The sequence below is a fragment of the Olea europaea genome, unplaced genomic scaffold (assembly GCF_002742605.1).
Source record: "Olea europaea var. sylvestris unplaced genomic scaffold, O_europaea_v1 scaffold2957, whole genome shotgun sequence".
In the NCBI taxonomy this organism is placed as follows: domain Eukaryota; kingdom Viridiplantae; phylum Streptophyta; class Magnoliopsida; order Lamiales; family Oleaceae; genus Olea; species Olea europaea.
Window position 1 is genome coordinate 42,353 of NW_019248184.1, and position 18,996 is coordinate 61,348.

General features: G+C 37.8%; 1 protein-coding gene and 1 non-coding gene across 2 annotated transcripts; both read right to left on the reverse strand.

Annotated features, from left to right (window-relative positions):
• Positions 1-2,671: 2,671 nt before the first annotated feature.
• TRNAN-AUU lies at positions 2,672-2,743 on the reverse strand. The gene has a single exon. It is a non-coding gene; the product is annotated as a tRNA-Asn (tRNA).
• Positions 2,744-11,000: 8,257 nt separating this feature from the next.
• LOC111384627 lies at positions 11,001-13,472 on the reverse strand. Its single transcript, XM_023008932.1, has 6 exons — positions 12,855-13,472; positions 12,612-12,788; positions 12,265-12,451; positions 11,946-12,159; positions 11,217-11,779; positions 11,001-11,161 (listed from the first exon to the last, which is right to left on the reverse strand). Exons 1-6 carry the CDS (start codon positions 13,470-13,472, stop codon positions 11,001-11,003), a joined length of 1,920 nt encoding a protein of 639 aa, XP_022864700.1.
• Positions 13,473-18,996: the final 5,524 nt, after the last annotated feature.

The window sequence follows — 18,996 nt, forward strand, 5'->3', positions numbered from 1 at the left end:
CCTATGAGGTTCGAATTCAAGGCTACCAATAATGTGGCAGAGTATGAGGCACTCCTTAGCTAGGGACAAAGGCATGGCCTCTTATCTAAAGATGGTAATAAACCTACTCCCGTCCTTTGAAAAGTTTGAACTGATCCAAATACCTCGTGTTGAAAATGCACATGCCAATGTACTCTCCAAACTTGCTAACAGCAAGGACTCCGAACTGCTGACAATGGTACCAATTGAGCACCTCTTGAAACCCTCCATCGAGGCTCCAGACGTGATGTAGGTGGAAAGAACTCCCACTTAGATGCAACCTATTTATGCTTATCCAAAAAATTAGGTCCTCCCCACTAATAAGGAAGAAGCCTACAAATTGAGAAGAAGGTCGACTCATTTTGTCTTCATTGATGATGTACTTTAAAAAAGAAGTTTTTCCTTCCCATTTCCTAGGTGCCTGGGTGGTGAGGAAGCCACCTATATTTTGAGAGAAGTTCATGAAGGTGTTTGTAGAACCACTTCGGAGATCTGGCTTTGGCACAAAAGGTACTGAGGTAGGGATACTACTGGCCTACCTTGAAAAAAGGATGCTCTCCAATTTGTATGTAAATGTGACAAGTGCTAACGCTTCTCTCCCATCCAAAGGGAACCCTCGCAAGAATTGACTGCATTCTCTAGTCCCTGGCCTTTTCTAAATGGGGCGTTGGCCTCATAGGTCTCCTACCTAAAGGTACAAGAGGAGTAAACTTTGCAATAATGGCCATTGATTACTTCACGAAGTGGGTCAAAGCTGAGCCACTGGCAAAAATCACAGAAGTAAACACTTCAAAGTTCTTGTAGAAGAATATTATCTGGGTTTCCGAAAATTTCCACTCGATTATCTCCGACAATGGGAGGTAGTTTGATAATAAAAAGGTTCGTAATCTATGTGATGAGCTCGATATAAAGAAACATTTCTCCATGCCTCATCACCCCAGGCTAATGGCAAAACCATCAAACATGTCCTAAAAAGGAAACTTGATGTATTAAAAGGAGCATTTGTTGATGAACTGTCACAGGTACTTTGGGCAATTTGAACCACCACCAAGACTCCCAGAGGGAGAACTCCATTTTCAATGGCTTACGACACTGAGACCATCAGCCTCGTCGAAGTCGGTTTACCATTACCTCGTCGCATGCTTCAGTGAAATAACTAACGACGAGTTTCGGAGGTGCGACCTCGATTTCATTGACGAAAGGAGAGATGAATCCCAGCTGAGGCTAGCTGCCTATTAGAGGAAGATAATCAAGTACTACAACTCTAAAGTGAAGAAGAGGTCCTTTCGAATCAACCTGGTTTTACAGAGAGTCTTCATATCCTCAAAAGAACCAGGCATAGGTACCTTGGGTCAGAATTGGAAAGGTCCCTACAAGATCAAAGAAGAACTCTGACCCGGTACTTACTGGATTGAGGACATGGATGGCAAGGCATAGTCTCGCCCATGAAACATTCAGCTGGATTTACTATCAACAAATGTATCACCTCGCTGGAAGACCCTTCTCAGCTTATGTATCAAATTTTAAGTTTCAATAAAATGATGTTCTCAAAGTTGTTCAAATTCAGTGATAAAAATTTCTCAAATCGTGGGCATCTTGAATGAGAGGTCCTAATCCCAATCTTAGATCACCTTATTTGAACTCCGAGATGTACGCCACATGCCTCATTTTGGCAAGACTGACGCCAAAGGGAGAAGTCTCTGTATGACTGTACCATCCACCATGTTGGGAAGCATGGACGCCTCGAAGGAGAGGTCCTGATCCCAAACCTGGATCACCTCGTCTGAACTCCGAGGTGTACGCCACATGCCTCCCTTTGTTAAGGCTGAACGTCAAAGGGAGAAGCATCTGCATGCTCCACCATCCACCATTTTGGGAAGCGTGGACATCTCGAAGGAGAAGTCCTGATCCCAAACTTGGATCATCTCGTCTGAACTCCAAGGTGTACGCCATATGCCTCTCTTGGCGAGGTTAAACGCCAAAGGGAGAAGGCTCTGCATAGCTATACCATCCACCATGTTACGAAGAGTGGGCATCTTGGAAGACAGGTCCTGATTCCAAATGGAGATTACCTCGTCTGCACTTCGAGGCGTACGCCACATGCCCCCTTTGGCGGAGCTGAACTTCAAAGGAAGGTAAATAACCCACGAAGTTAGTACCAAACTCCTACGTCCTTTGGACTAGGAGGCTTAATTATTACGAACTCGGTCTATCGAACTGGTTCAAGACTTAGAGTGATTCAGTTTAATTGAAGGCCACGGTGCCTTCATCATTGTTTAAGTTACCAGGCTTAAGCATTCTCCATTACTAAGTTCAAGTTACCAAGTTGAGTGGTTTAGTCTACTTCAAGGTCATGATGCACTTCAGTTACGTAAGTTCATTATTGTTATTCGTTATCATCCAAGTTGTTGAAGTGGGGATATTGCATGGAGATGTAACTCCAGTTCCTTTGAAATCGCTAGTCAATCCTATTTCTGATAAGGACAGTTGACAATTTAATCCAATTTTGATCATTATTTTCATATCTGTAATAGTACAAAAAGAAGGCCCGACTCCAAGAGATAGAAACAAAGACAGGGAACATGTTACCTACTCTTAATGGTCAAAGCAAGCCCCTTTTATTCTGAATTCTTTAATTCAAAATGAATTAAATCTCCCCAAGTAGGATTCGAACCTACGACCAATTAGTTAATAGCCGACCGCTCTACCACTGAGCTATTGAAGAACAACGGGAGATTAAATCTCATAGAGTTCAATTTCCGTTCTCAACCCATGATCAATATGAGTTCGAAACTTCCTTCATAATTCCTGAAACTTCTTCGTAGTGGCTTCCTCTGAAACCTCAAAATGGCTCTATTTCATCCATATCCCAATTCCATTCATTTAATGCCCCTTTGGTGTCATTGACATAATAGATGTCGTTTCTAAAGTACAATTGCAAAAGTTTCATACATTGATTCTTAAGAAATATTACAAAGGGAGGGCTCGAGGCCAATATATCAATAAAAACTGAAATGAAACCTAAACTAAACTCTGGATGGCTGGGATGCGGGTGCCTCAGTAGCAGGCGCCTCAACGGTTGGAGCTTCAGAAGCCTCTTCTACATTCTCCTCTTCTTCAACCGCTTCATCTCACGCCGCCTCCTCAGCTGGGATCTAAAGAACTTCAACTACAAATTTCTAACTTAGCTAAGATAGGTCATTGTCTGGGTAGAGCTCCTCAACCCTTTCCATCATCTCGGAGTAAGCATAGTTCCTCTAATAGATGCTGAAGCGCTTGTATTCCTCGGTGAGCTAGAAGTTGGCAATGTACTCCTTCACTACCTCCTTCCTCACCACCTTAGCCTTCTCCTACGCTTTTTCCAACTCGTCCACATGCCATTTTATTTGGCCCTCCAAAAACTTGTATGTATCCTTAGCCCCAGTCAGCTCATAAGGATAAAGTAGAATTGAAGAGTGAAACATCGGTATATCTAGTGAAAATGATGGATGTGCAAAAAATGGAGAGGATGTTCAATAGGAGTAATTATGGGGTGGTAGAACAAATGTGCTATACCAATAAAGAGGTTGATGAAGAGATACCTGGCAGAACCCTTGAAGTGATCCATCACTTCCCAAGGGTGTTTGAAGAGCCAAAGGGATTAGCCCCTCCTAGGTATCATGACCATCATATCCCTTTAATCCCAACCATTCAAAATCAGACCCCATAGGTATCCCTTCATCCAGAAAACAAAGATAGAAAAATTGATTAAGGAGATGCTGCAGGCTGGGATCATTCAGGCCATTAATAGTTCCTTTGCATCCCTAGTCCTCCTAGTTAAGAAAAAAGATGGCGATGAAGGTTTTGAATAGACTATCGACAATTGAATAATTTAACCATCAAAGATAAGTTTCCAAAGCCACTCATTGATGAACTCTTAGATGAACTCCATGGGGTAAAATTCTATTCAAAGATTGACCTCAGGGCAGGTTACCAACAAGAGTCACTAAGGAAGATGTGCATAAGATAGCATTTAAAACTCAACAAGGGTTGAATGAGTTTAAAGTAATGCCCTTTGGCCTCACCAATACGTCTGTTACTTTTCAAAGTCTTATGAATGAGGTGTTCAAGGACCAGTTAAGGAAGCATGTGCTAGTGTTTTTTGATGATATCCTAGTGTATAACACTGACTTGGATACTCATTGCCAACACTTTGAATAAGTAATGGGCATATTACCGAGGCATCAATTGGCAAGAAAACTAAATATAATTTTAGACAACCACAAATTGAGTACTTAGGTCACATCATCATCCAGGAGGGAGTTTTAGCTGATCCCAGTAAGGTGGAAGCCATGCAGCTATGGCCTAGACCTAAGACCGTCAAACAATTGAGAGGCTTCTTAGGGTTGATTAAATATTACAGAAAATTTGTTTGAAATTTTGGGGTAATAGCTAGACCACTACTGATTTTCTTAAAAAGGACAACTTCCAATGGAACATAGAGGCAGATTCAGCCTTTGATCAATTAAAGCAAGCCATGAGTTCAACCCCTATCCTCGTTCCACCTGATTTCCATAAACCATTTATTACAGAAACAGATGCTTGCCAATGGAAAATTGGGGCTGTGTTGATGCAAGATAAGAGATCCCTAGCTTACCTAAGCAAAGCCATTGGAATAAGGAATTTGGGCGTGTCCATCTATCAAAATGAGCTAATGACATTGGTTACAATTGTGGGCAAATGGAGGCATTATTTAGAAGGTAACCATTTCATCATCAAGATTGGTCATTACTCTTTCAAGTACCTACTTGAGCAAAGGATCACCACACCACTTCAACAAAAATAGCTCACTAAGTTACTAGGGCTCAGCAATGAAATAATGTATAAGAGGAGAGCTGATAACCTAGTGGCTGATGTATTGTCCAAGAGGCATGAAGGAAAACAAGACTGCTTTGGCATGACAGTGGTGATTCCTACTTGGATGAAGACGCCAATGATAGCGATACAGGAGATGTTTTTATTGAAGCTAAGTTTTAATCCCTTTTGTTGGATCCTAATTCTGATCCTAACTTTAAGTACAACAATGGAGTTTTGAAGTACAATGACAGATTATATATTGGAATCGAAGGGAAAATTAGATCAAATTTGATCCAAAATGTTCATGGATCTCAAAAAGGAGGCCATTCAGGAATTCACAATAGCATTTATAGGGCCAAGCAACACTTCTACTGGCTAGGGATGAATCAAGGTATAAAGATGGAGATGATGCAGTGTGAATATGTCAGAAATGTAAAAGAGAGCACGTGCCGTTCCCTAAATTACTACGGCCCCTACCTTACCAATGTTGCTACATGCTTGAAGTCACATCAGCATGGACTTCATAGAAAGATTGCCTAATTCAGGGGGTAAAGATATTATTATGGAGGCAATGGATAGATTTACAAAATATGGGTACTTCATTACTATCTCCCAGTCGTTATAGTTGCAAGAAGCTTCTTTGATGTTGTGTTTAAACTTCATGGATTACTACAAAGCATTATATTTGATAGGGATAAAATCTTTACAAGCAAGTTGTTAATTGTAGAGTATTTGTGAATTGTAGAGAATTCCTCTTTATTTCTCAACGAATAATTACACCCTAATTACAGCCTTATATAGTATACAAAATAGTTTAAAATAAGGAAAAACAATATTCCTAAATCAATGCAAAAAATCTTCTGCAATTTTCCCTAATTGCAAGAATTATAATTTTCCTAAATAGATAATGCTAATTAGGGACGGTGGAATATTTCCACATATCCGGGATTACAAAACTCCCCCTCAAGTTGGATTGCAAATATTAATAATATCCAACTTGTAAAAAAGATCATCGAATTTTGATCAAGGTAGCCCTTTACTAAAGATGTCTGCAGCTTGCTCCTGTGTGTGAACATATGTCATGCAAATAGTCTCTTTTTCTACCTTTTCTTTGATAAACCTCAATATGTTTTGTCTGATCATGTTGGACTGGGTTGAGAAAGATGTTGATAGTAGCTTTATTGTCACAATATAGTTTAATTGGTAACTTAATTATAACATGTAACTCATTTAGGAGTTTCTTCAACCACAATCCTTCACATATTCTTTGTGCTATTGCTCTAAACTATGCTTCAGTACTGCTTCTGGCAACTACAATTTGTTTCTTGCTTCTCCATGTTTCTAGATTTCTCCATACAAAAGTGCAGATTTGGTAGTTGATCTTTTATCTTCCGTAGAAACTATCCAGTCGGCATCCATGAAGACTTCGTCTTTCATTTTATGCTTTTTGAAGAATAGTCCCTTCTCTGATGAACCCTTGAGATATCTGAGTATTTTATAGACAGCTTCGAGATGGACTTCCTTCAGAGAGTGCATATGTTGACTTATCATGCTAACTGCAAATGCAATTTCAAATTTAGTGTGTGACAAGCAGATTAGTTTACCTACTAGTCATTGATATCTATCTGTGTCTACTGCACTGTAGGTATTCTCGATTTTATTACCCGTATCAGCTGGTAGATTACCTGGTTTACATCTAAGCATTCCTATTTCAGTGTAAAGGTCAAGAATGTACTTTCTCTATGAATCACTAATGCCCCTTTTTGACCTGGCTACTCCCGTTCCTAAGAAGTATCGCATTTGTTTCAGATCTTTTACTTCAAATTCAGTGGCTAGATTCTCCTTAAGTTTCTCCATTTCCACTCCACTATGTTATCTTCTATTAGGATTATGTCATCAACGTATACAATTAAGATTGTCTTAGTTCCATCATCAAACTATTGGAGGAACATAGTGTGATTTGACTGCACTTATTGGTATCCTAGTCTTTTCAGTACTTTCGCAAATATGTCAAACCATGCTTTAAGTGATTGCTTTAGTATATACAAGGACTTCTTGAGTTTGCATACCCTATTCTTTTCATTTACCTTGCAAAAACTTGGTGATATAGTCATGTAAATTTCTTCTTCTTCCCGTTCTCCATTTAAAATTTCATTCTTAATGTTCAGTTGTTGGATAGGCCAATCCAAGTTTGCTACTAACGACAAGAATACTCGAATTGTATTTAATTTAGCCACAGGTGCAAATTTTTCTATGTAGTCAATGACATAGGTCTGGGTATATCCTTTTGCAACTAGCCTAGTTTTATACAATTCTACTGTTCATCTACTTTATATTTTAAGTTGCAGGCCCATTTATACCCAACTGGTCTTTTTTCCTCTTGGCAAATCCGTCACTCCCACGTTTCATTTTTTCCAACGCTTGCATTTCGTCCATCACCGTTTCTCTCCATTATGGAATTCCCAAAGTTTCCTGAATATCTCTTGGGATTTTGGTACTGTTAAGATGGGAGGTGAAACTTCAAAATCCTATAGACAAAGCATTATGCGACATGAACTTTGAGATATGATGGAGAGTACATGATCGAATTTTTTTAAGAGTGTGAAGGGTAGGTTAATGTCTGATGATTCTAGTATATTTGTGGTATCATGAGATTTCGAGACTTTTATTGGTTCCAACGGAACTATCATTGGTTTTGACTTTCTTGGTGCTTCGGGTGTAAGGTTCTCTTTATGCCTTATTTTTTGTTTTCGCGAGTAAACAAGTATTTTCTTGCCACCTTGTTTTTTTGCATCTTCCCCTAATTCAAGTTTCATCCTGTAAATTGCATAGAAGGACTAGGTGGTATGTTCACTTCCAGAGGGTAAATATCTAAGTTTAGGTATCGATTTTCACTTACATTTTCCCCTTGAAGAGAGGTTCTATGGAAGTATGGTTTATTTTCAAAGAACGTGATGTCGAGAATAATAATCACTACAACACAAGTTTTGGCAGGAACTATTTCAACTCATGGGCACACAACTCCACTTGAGCTCTGCTTATCACCCTTAATCAGATGGACAAACTGAAAGACTCAATCAGTGACTAGAGATGTACTTAAGGTGCATGACATATCAACATCCTAAACAGTAAGGAAGATGGTTTTCATTGGCATAGTGGTGGTATAATACGTCTTACCATTCCTCCATAAGAATGACTCTCTTTAAAGCCCTTTATGGAACCAAGCTACCTCAATTGTCTCGGTAACATACCAGCAGTCAAATGTTGCACACGATTAGGTCTTTTGATGCACACGATTAGGTCTTTCTCAAACTCCACCCCTACATTGCAGAGAGGGAACTTGATAATACGTTGCATTGAGAAACGAGAACGTTGGGGTACACCCAAGATTTTATCTAGACATGAAATTTGCATTAAGACCTCTAAACTTTGTACTATAGTTAAAGAAAGCATAAATTATGTAAAAGGTTCACATAAGGTTTTTTTAATTATTTTTTTAGGCTAGGGCTAGAAATTGGTGTGAATCTTGATTAATTTAATTGCATGCATATGAAAACATAATATATTTATTTCCAGTTTTATTTTATAGGTAGAACGTGCGTTTGCACATTGCTTTGTTTGTCTATTAAGCCTTTGTTTGAGCCCCATTTTATCATAAATTCATTTTTTCAAAATTCATTTTCAACAATACATTCTTCAATAAAATCTTTTACACATAAATTGAATTTTTTCTTATTTTGATATCACACATTCTTCAAAAAATACTATTCCAGATACAATTTTGATTTTTTTCTCAAAATGGGACTCAAACAAGGGCTAAACAATATCTCTTGATGCGTTTTTTCAATCTTTTAACCATGCAAATTCTCGTCTTATTATAAAAAATAAGCTCGAAATACTTTTCTATTTTTTCTCTACTCTCTTCAAAGTGTCCTAGTTAAAAGGAATGTTAAAAAGTCAATATATTTTTTCCTTTTTTTTTTGCGTGTTTATATTAACATACTACTCTTTATCATTTCCAAATGAAAAAAAAAGGATAATAAATAATATAGAGGAAAGAAATTATATTTTCAATTTGCAATACTAATAAACTAGGATCGTATTGTTAAAAAATTTATTTAAACTAATTTTTTTTATTAATTAAAATTAAAAATAAGCAAGGCGTTCATGTCAAAGCATCAAATCTTCAAGAACAAACCGCGTGGCATGATTAAGATAGTACACTTCAATCCAAAAGTCCATGTAGAGGCCGAACCCATATCGGAGGGTGTTTGGTAGGAATTAAAATTAGATTTTTTAATAGATTGTGATAGAAGTTTTTGAAATGTGGTTGAAAAATTGTGGGACCCATAAAAAATATTGTTAATATTGATTGTTTGATTTTGACTTAGATTAACATCAGATTTTAATCCGTACCTAATATGCTTTAAAGTTTGAACCTTCAAGTATGAGGTGAGGCAATTAGAATTGCTGTAGGAGATCTTTCGTACAAGATCTTCCATTAAATGATTGATGTGACAACTTATTGTAATAACTACATTACTTAGTCAATATGTCAAGTTTAGCCCCTACGTGTCAGACTTAGGACTGCAGAAGGTCATATTATTAAGCCCATATTTGAGACCCATTCTTTGAAAAAATACATTCTTAAATAGCGTTTTAATATCATTTCAACCACACATTTTTCAATAAAATAATATTACTTATAAATTTAAAAAAATTTCCTTACTTTAACCACACATTTCTAATCAACACACTATTCAAAAATTCATTCTTATAAAAAGAATGATGCTCAAACAAGGGCTAAATGTGTCTAAGCCTAGCACTGACTAATTGATGCCTATGACAAGGTGCCTAGCCACTGGGATAAGGCTGATAGTTCTTACTTATCTCTTTTTACTATAAAAGCTCACATATTGTACCATTCAAAAGTAATGCAATTTTAGACTCTCAAAACTATAAGTTTGCTCTCTCACAACTCTTTCAATATTTCTCAAATCTGAATGAACCCTTTTTACTAAAGTGACTCAAGTCTCAACACTCAAATATATTCAAACATGACCATCGGAGTAGTCGTGGTTGCCTTCCTTATTTTTTAATCACACATTTTGTTAGATTTAGGTATTTGAATGGAATAATTCTCGTTGATTTATGATTCAATACATATTGATATTTGTAGTACACATGAAGTTGGCTATAATAGGAAACAAATCTAATTTCGAAATGAAATTATACAATATATTGACAAAAGGGAAGGATATCTCTAATTACTGTTAATACTCTCCCTCAAGTTGGAGCATGGAGGTCTGTAATGCCCAACTTGTGAGTGAAATGGTGAAATAAATCCTTTCCAAGAGCTTTGGTAAGAATGTCAGCTAGTTATAGCTTGGATGAGATGTGTTGGGAGAATGAGCCCAGATAAAAACTTTTCACGCACAAAGTGGCAATGAATTTCAATATGTTTGGTACGTTCATGGAAAACAGGATTGCACGTGATATGAAGTGCAGCCGCATTGTCACAGTAGAGCAGAATACGGTGTGGATGTAGAATAACAAGGTCGGGCAAAAGAGATTTGAGCCAATAGTAACAAAAAAACCAATTGTGGAACGATGAATGGTGGGACAGCCTGCCCAATCAGAATCTGAGTATGCAGAAAGTTGAAGATTACACTTAGATAAATAGAAGAGACCATGAAGAGCAGTGGCATGGTGTGAGTCCCCAGGGTTTTGCATGAATAGACTTGGTATGTTAACAGAGAATGAGATGTCTGGCTGAGTAATAGTAAGGTATAAGAGTCGACCCACTAGGCGTCGATATGAACTTAGGTCCGAGAGTAGAGTGCCATCATTATGAGCAAGTTTCAAATTCTGATCCATGAGAAAAGTAGCTAGTCGTAAACCTAAATTGCCAGAGTCCAGTGTATATTTGTGTTGGTTGACAAAAATACCAAGAGGCGACCAGGCGATCTCAAGACCAAGAAAGTACTTCATGGTACCTAAATCCTTGATTTTGAACCTGTTGTCAAAAGAAGTTTAAAGGTTGGTAATGGCAAAGAGATCATTATCTGCAACCAAAACGTCGTCAACATAGACTAGGATAACAGTAAAAAAAGAGCCAATAATCCAAGTAAAGAGTGAGTGATCAGCTACAGTTGAGTGAAGCCATCAGATAATAATGCAGATGAGAGTTTGGAGTACCAATTACAATAAGCCTGTTTGAGGCCATAAACGGATTTCAGGAGGCAACAAACACGGGTCTCTCCCTGTTGACCATAACCAGAAGGAAGTGGCATGTAGACCTCCTCATCTAAATCACCATGAAGAAATTCATTATTGATCAAGTTGATGAAGATACTAATTACGAGATACTGCAACGGCCAAAACACAACGAACGGTGACAAGTTTGGCTACAGGGGCAAAAGTGTCATGATAATCAAGGCCCTCAACATGAGTATAACCTTTAGCCACCAACCGAGCCTTATACCGTTCGATGGAACCATCCGGCATAGGATTTAGTTTTGAAAACCCACTTGCAACCAATGGGTTTTTTACCAGAAGGAAGAGGAGATAAAAGCCAAGTTTGATTAGTTTCAAGAGCTTGAATCTCAGCCCGCATGGCATCATTCCAATGGGAGTGCTTAAGAGCTTGAGAGTTACTAGTGGGTCAGAAGATTGTGAGAGAATAGATAGGAAACCAAAGTGATTAGCAGAAAATTTATTATAGGAAACAAAATGAAAGAGTGGATGAGTCGTACCTGAAGATGTGACTGTAGTAGTTGAAGGCGTTACAGAAGAGGTTGACGGTAAGATAGGATAGACGTAATCAGCAAGATGGAAAGGATGGTGTATAGTATAGTGGGGCGAGTAGGAAGAGAGGCTGGAAGGGGCTCTAGAGATGAGAGATTTGAAAGTGGGATAGGAGGTTCTGGAATAGGAAAATGTAAGACAACAGGCGTTGGGGCAGACTGGGATAAAAGTTGTAAGGAGAAAACATGTTCGATAAAAGTGACGTCTCTAGAGATGAGGATCTTCTTGGTTTCAAGGTCATAGACCCGATATGCACTATGAGAAGAAGGATATCCTAAGAAAACGCGGGGATGATCTTAAGGTTAAAACTTATCACAACCGGCAGAAATCGTACTGACATAGCAAAGACAACCAAAGACACGTAATTGATCATATTTGGGTGCATGTTGGTAAAGGCGCTCAAAAGGAGAATATTTTGTAAAGATGAGGATGGAGTACGGTTGATAAGGTATGTAGCAGTGACAACGCACTCTCCCCAAAATGTGAGAGGAGGGTGAGCTTGAAAACGCAAGCACCGACTCACATTTAAAATATGACAATGTTTTTGCTCAGCAACACCGTTCTATTGTTGTGTTTCCACACAAGTACGTTCATGAATGGTACCTTGTTCTGCAAAAAGATATTGAATGGTGCACTCAAAGAATTCTTGGCCATTGCCATTATTTATGTGACGTATTTTGGAATGAAATTGTGTTTGGATCATAGCAAAAAATGCACAAAGACATGTCAAAGTCTCAGATTTAAAACGCATTGAGTATACCCATGTGACTTGAGTATATTCATCGACTATCTTTAAAAAATAATGAGCACCAGATAGGGAAGCAGTATGATAACCACCCCCAAATGGCACAAAATATGCATTCAAAAGGCATTAAACTTTTATTATCAACTAATTTAAAAGGTAATCGAGTATGTTTGCCACGACTGCAAGTTTTATAATGATCAATAACTTGTGGACGTGAAATAAAATGCAGAATAATATGTAAAGAATGGTGACCCAAACGTTGATGCCATGTATTGAACGAGATATGACAGGATGACTGGAGAGCAGTTGCTGGAGTATGCTTGAAGTGGTATAGTCCGTTATGCTCTTTACCTACTCCAATCAGCATCTTCGTGATTAGGTCCTGAAAAGTACAAAAAATGGGAAAGAAAGAAACAACACAATTATGTGACTTTGTCAATTGACTGACTGATAATAAATTGAATTTGAAATCAGGAACTGATAGAATGTTAGAAATGTTAAGATTGGGAGATGGAGAAAGATCACTCGTACAAGTGACGGGAGTTAAAGCACCTGTAGGAAGACAAACAAAAGTCGGGCATGTAGTAATACGAGATTTATTAACGGGTGAGGTAGTAATGTGGTGCGTAGCACTACTATCAACAATCCAAGGTATAAAATGAGATTGGGATGAGGGATTTACACATGTAAAAGAAAGAGCCGCTGGTTTTAATAATTCCATCAATTTAGTATATCGATCGGTGGAGAAGCCACTCACTGGTGATGCCAAAGAACTGCCCACGTTAGATGAAAAATTAGGCACATGAATTGAAGCTTGGTGCGCTGTCGGTGAAGCCCCATGTGCCGACAAAGACCCGAGTGTGGTGCGCTTGTTCTTGGATGGCCACCACTTCGAATAGCCAAGTATCTCGAAGCATTTAGCAAGGGAGTGACCCTGCTTGCCGCATTCTTCACAAAGCGATGTCCCAGCCGGCCAGACACAACGGTGACAAGATGGGTTTCTTTGAGATGTCATCGACCGAGTGAGTAATGCTGATACCTCTGGTCGAGAAGTAGGTTGGACCATTCTCTGGGTTTCTTCCTGGTGGAGGATGGCGTAGCATCGACAATTGAAGGAAGAGGGTCTGTAGCCAAGATTTGGGACCTGAGTTGTTGAAAATAGTCGTTCAATCCCATAAGAAATTGATACACCCGATCAGAATCTTGTATCTCAGAGAAGGCTTTGGCTGCTCCACGGGTACATGGATTTGTGGGCTATAAGGATGCCAATTCGTCCCGTAATTCCTTCAGTTTACTGTAGTAATTGGTGATTGATTGGTGTTCTTAATGGAGATTGGCAAGGTCGCATTTTAGTCGGAAGATTTTGGTGCGTTTGCTCTGTTGGAAACGTGTCTCCAATTCGATCCAAAATTCATATATTTTATCACAGTAGATGAAGCTTCCTGTAAGAGAACGATCAAGTGATTGAAGAAGCCATGACATAATCATATCACAGCATCGATCCCAAAATTGAGCAACGGTGGTATCATCTGTTGGGCGTTTTATGGTGCCAGGACAAAACCAAGCTTATTTTTGGCATGCAATGCTTGAGTTATGGCATGATGCCAAGAGGGATAATTGTCGCCATTGATGGGTACATCAACGAGAGACTGGTTTGATTGATCTGAAGAGCGTAAGAAATAAGGAGATGCAGCATTTGTGGATGTTTTTGCAGCAGGGACAGGCCGATTTTTGGCTATGAAGAAGGTATGCAACGACTAAACCTCATGGCTCTGATACCATGTTAGATTTAGGTATTTGAATGGAATAATTCTCATTGATTTATGATTCAATACACATTGATATTTGTAGTATACGTGAAGTTGGCTATAATAGGAAACAAACCTAATTTAGGAGTGAAATTATACAATATATTGACAAAAGGGAAGAATATCTCTAATTACCGTTAATACATTTCTCATCAACACACTATTCAAAAATTCATTCTTATAAAAAGAATGGGGCTCAAACAAGGGCTAAATGTGTCTGAACCTAGTACTGACTGATTGATGCTATGACAAGGTGCCTAGCCACTGGGATGAGGCTACGTGTCTCTTTATCCAACAGTTCTTACTTATCTACTTCTACTATAAAAGCTCACATATTGTACCATTCAAAAGTAATGCAATTTTAAACTCTCAAATCTATAAGTTTGCTCTCTTACTACTCTTTCAATATTTCCCAAATCTAAACGAACCCTTTCTACTAAAGTGACTCAAACATGACTGTCGAAGTAGTCGCGGTTGCCTACCCATTGTCGAAGATTGGCCACTTGCTGTAAGGATTTTTTCAAATGTGCATGAAGAAGCTAAGTGGACGTGAGTAAGAGCCAGAATTTGTTGGCCAAGTCATCCTTACAAAAATTGAGATCAACAACTTCTAAATTCAGAAAGATAAGGATCCAAGAGTTATGTGTGTAAATGTTACTGCTCCGTGCTTCATTCTCAGAGATCTATAGTTCATCAAAGGAATTTTGCATGGATAAGATGGTTTCATTTTGGATAAGAAAGAATTGTGATTTTGTAGTATCGAGAAATATTCATGAGTAACTGGTGTGTATCACTTGTTTACGGGTTTATTCATCTTTACTAATTATTTGTGAATTAGTTTTAGATCCCATGTTGGACGTCCATTAAATTAAATTTTTTCTCAAACTCCTTTTTGATCATACATTTAAAATAAAAATATTTTGCACATAAATTCAAAACTTTTTCTTAATACTTAACCATGCATTCTTTAAAAAAATACTATTTCAAAATGCATTCTCAAACCAAAAAAATAAAATAAATAGGGATAGAGATACTTGAATAGGGCCACGTGGGCCTTGTCCAAACAAGGCGCCCCCAGTCTACGTGGCCTTGTCTGTCCAGCGTAACCTAGAAAAAAACTCATTAAAATGAAGAGAAAATTACATAAAACCAATTATTAAAACTTTCAAATTCAAAATTAGGGATGAAGTTTATTTATGCAAAAATCTGGTATTATATATAATTAACCCATCCAATTCAATTAAAACACTAATCATTTCTCCCAAATTATTCCCTTATCATATCTCGTCTCTCTCTCTATCTCTCTACCTTATCCTTTGACTGTCATCACCGTCAAGGAGTGATCGCCACCGGAGACACCTCCGACTCCAAGTGCCGACACGAGACCATCAGAATTCATGCCATTTTTAAATTGTAATGATCTATTCTCACTCTAACTCTCCATCTTCTCTTCATCTTCATGTCTGTATCTTCCTCGCAATGCAGATCTACCCACTCCGACGAGCTGTGGTGGTGAAATGAATAGGCTATGGTGGTTGTTGAATTTGGTGGTAGTGGTGTGATTTTTTGGCATGTTTTGTTGCGTTTTTGAGGTGGTGGTGGCGGGTTTGTGAATTCTTTGGTGGGGGTGGTGGTTGGTGGCGGTTTGTGGATTCTTTGGTGGGGGTGGTGGTTAGGTGTGGTGTGGTGTAAATGGAAATAAAAGAAATGGTGGTGGTGTGCTGTGGGTGGTGCGTTGTGCGATGGTGGTGGTTGTGGTTGTTGCGGTGGCGATGACGATGACGAGAATGGGTGGAGTATTTGTGACCAATAATTAGGTATCCGTGACCAACTATTTAGTTGATTTGTGACTAAATATTAGGTGTTTGACTAAAAAATAATTTGTCACCAATAAATTGTAACTTATGTGACCCTTAGATAAAATGTGACATGTAATTTGAATGATTTGTGACCTCGAAATAATATGTGACCTACAAAATCTTTTATTTGTGACCATGAAATAATCTGTGACCAATTAATTTGACAATATATGACCAGTAAATAAATCTGTAACTATTAATCATGTAACTGTGATTTTATAATCTTTATTTAATAAATATTTTTAATTAATTAAATTTATACCTGATTTTTGAATTTTCAAACTATTTACTTGATTTTTTAATAGGGATAAACATAACCTTTGAGACGTGATTTTTTCCCTAAAATGAATGTCAAATACGGGCTAAATCTCTCTGCATTAATCCAACACCGAATAGGTGTTTCTATATGTCATATGGGCTTGTTATCTTTAAAGCAATAAAATACTTTAATTATAAATACGACATTTCATTCAAAGACTTGGAGCCTCAGCTTCTGAAATGTTTTCTTGCTCATGATATGAGATCTTTATAATCCTCTTAATTGTTATGGTTGGTATTGGCCTCTAAAGAGAGCAGTTTTAAAAAATAATGACGTCCTCAACTAAGATTTTAATGAATTTTAAAAGGTTGCAAATTCTACTGAATTTCATGAATTTGAATAATTTTTCACAAAATCTATAAGAAATTCATTAAAAATGATGAAATTTGAAAAGAGTTTGTTAGGTGTATTTTTTAAACTTGAAATTCGTTCAAACATTTTGAAATTCCTTTATTAACGAAAGCCTTGCAATTTAACAAGTTATTGAAAATGCCTAGATTTGAAACAATTTATTAAAAATCTCAATTGGAGATACTTGAATTTAGAAAAACTATATATTTATCCTCTTTGTTATGATTGGTCTTGGCCTCTAAAGCAAACAATTTCAAAATTACTGAATCTCTGGTGAAAGCCGTATGCCAGACTTTCTTGCTCTAGCCTTTTTTTTTGTTGGGGGGGTGCTTATTACTTCCAATCATATTTCCATGTTGGCGTTGTTGGGAAATTGCCACACTAGTCCTCAATATTGTATGAGTTTCATGTTGACTCTCATCCATTTTAAAAGAAAGCAAATTAGTCCTCATTGTTTTATTAGTGTTGCACCATTAGTCTCAGTGGACAGAGCCAAACCACACTTCCAAGCCTCCAAACCCACCAGATTCTATTTGGTTGTCAAATGAGTTAAGTTTTCACTTGAGTTTGGTGAAGGATTCAAGTGGAGGTATATTTATAAAATTCGACCCGAACTCTTCACCAAATCAATTTTTTAAATGACCGAACAACATACCAGTCAAAGTCCGAATGAATTGGAAATTTTTCATATCCCGGAGTAGGGATAACAATTAAGTGGGGACATGACTAATAGCCACGTGCCGAGTCAAGGATGTGGGGGAGGGGGACAATATACTAATGGTCTATTATAATGCTTCCTCTATAAGATTATTCAAATTAAAATGTTCATTGCAATAACCATCGTTCACACACAATTGTCTCATGACTGGACAAATGAATTGATTCATGAGAAAAAAAAAACATTTATTTATGTCATCCACATTGAAAGTAGAAGAGGAAAAAGACACTATGATCGCAAGTGGCTGAAGAACAACTCCACCATGGCACCGGAAAAGAGCGTAGTAACATCGCCCAAAAGAGCAGACACTAGAATCTTGATAACCAATTTGGCACATGTAACGGATGTATTTTCACCATTTCCGTTTCTGTAACGCGTAACTAATTCTGTTGAATCTATATCATTCAAAGTAAGGTTCTTCCACTTCATATACGCCTCTTGTATTATATCAGTTAAACAATACACATGAAGACGATACTTTTTGCACTGGGAAACATAAGACAAGCCTCGGACATTTCTCTCATCACAAAGAAATCTTCCGCTTTCCGCACTTAACACACTTCGATGAAATCTTAGTCACAAGATCAAATATCATATCATCAATTATTAGTTTATTTTCAAGTTTTCGACAACATGGATGTAAATCCAAACTGTCTGCTCCACAATGGTAGTTAAAACCGCATATTTCCTTTCCACATGCATAGCACAACTTCGAGAACTTTTTGCAATTCTTTTTACTATCCCATACTGTAAATGGTTTGCTAGAAAATTTGAAGATGGAGCCAGGAAAATTCTCATGGGAAATGGAGGGTATGGGGTGCGCACACTCCATGTGGAATCTACTACGACAGAGATTGCACGTGTACCTTTCTCCGAACCCGTTCATCTTGCAGCCATCGCATTTGAAAAACAGCTCTGTATTTCTGTATATAAAGTTTGTTGGATATTGGTTAAATAAATCGAGAAATTAAAGTGACTTCGTATCGACTTCAGCCAAATACTCAAAAGCTCGACTCAATCCGTTTAGGCAAAATTGTTTGCCATTTCGCCGCTTCGGGGCGCACAAACGGTGATTTCTCTGCATATATTGAAGGGTATATTTGGCATTTCGAAAACCAATATCGGATGAATGAGAAATTATGAAAAAGGACGAAAATCAGGTCGTAAAACCGTGCGACCGGTGAATAGACACCTTTTCATAAATGTGCATTGTTTGGAAAGGGTGCATGGTTTGGCCTCAACCATTTCGTCCACACCCTTTCATGATCTATAAATAGGACCCTTTGGGTGTCCTATTCCACACAATTTGATATGCAAAACATCTCTCATCCTCTCTTCTATCCAAAATCAAATTCATTTCATTTATTTTGATTTTCCTTCATTTCATCCTTGGAGTACATAAACCTAAATTTGGTTCGTTGTAATTGTGTTTTGGAGTGCTACAAACACAAGTGTAGCCGTTGTATCTTGGGAGTCGATTGCCGAAATCCGTAGGCACCGTTGCGGGGCAAATTCGACTTAAGGACAAAGAGTCA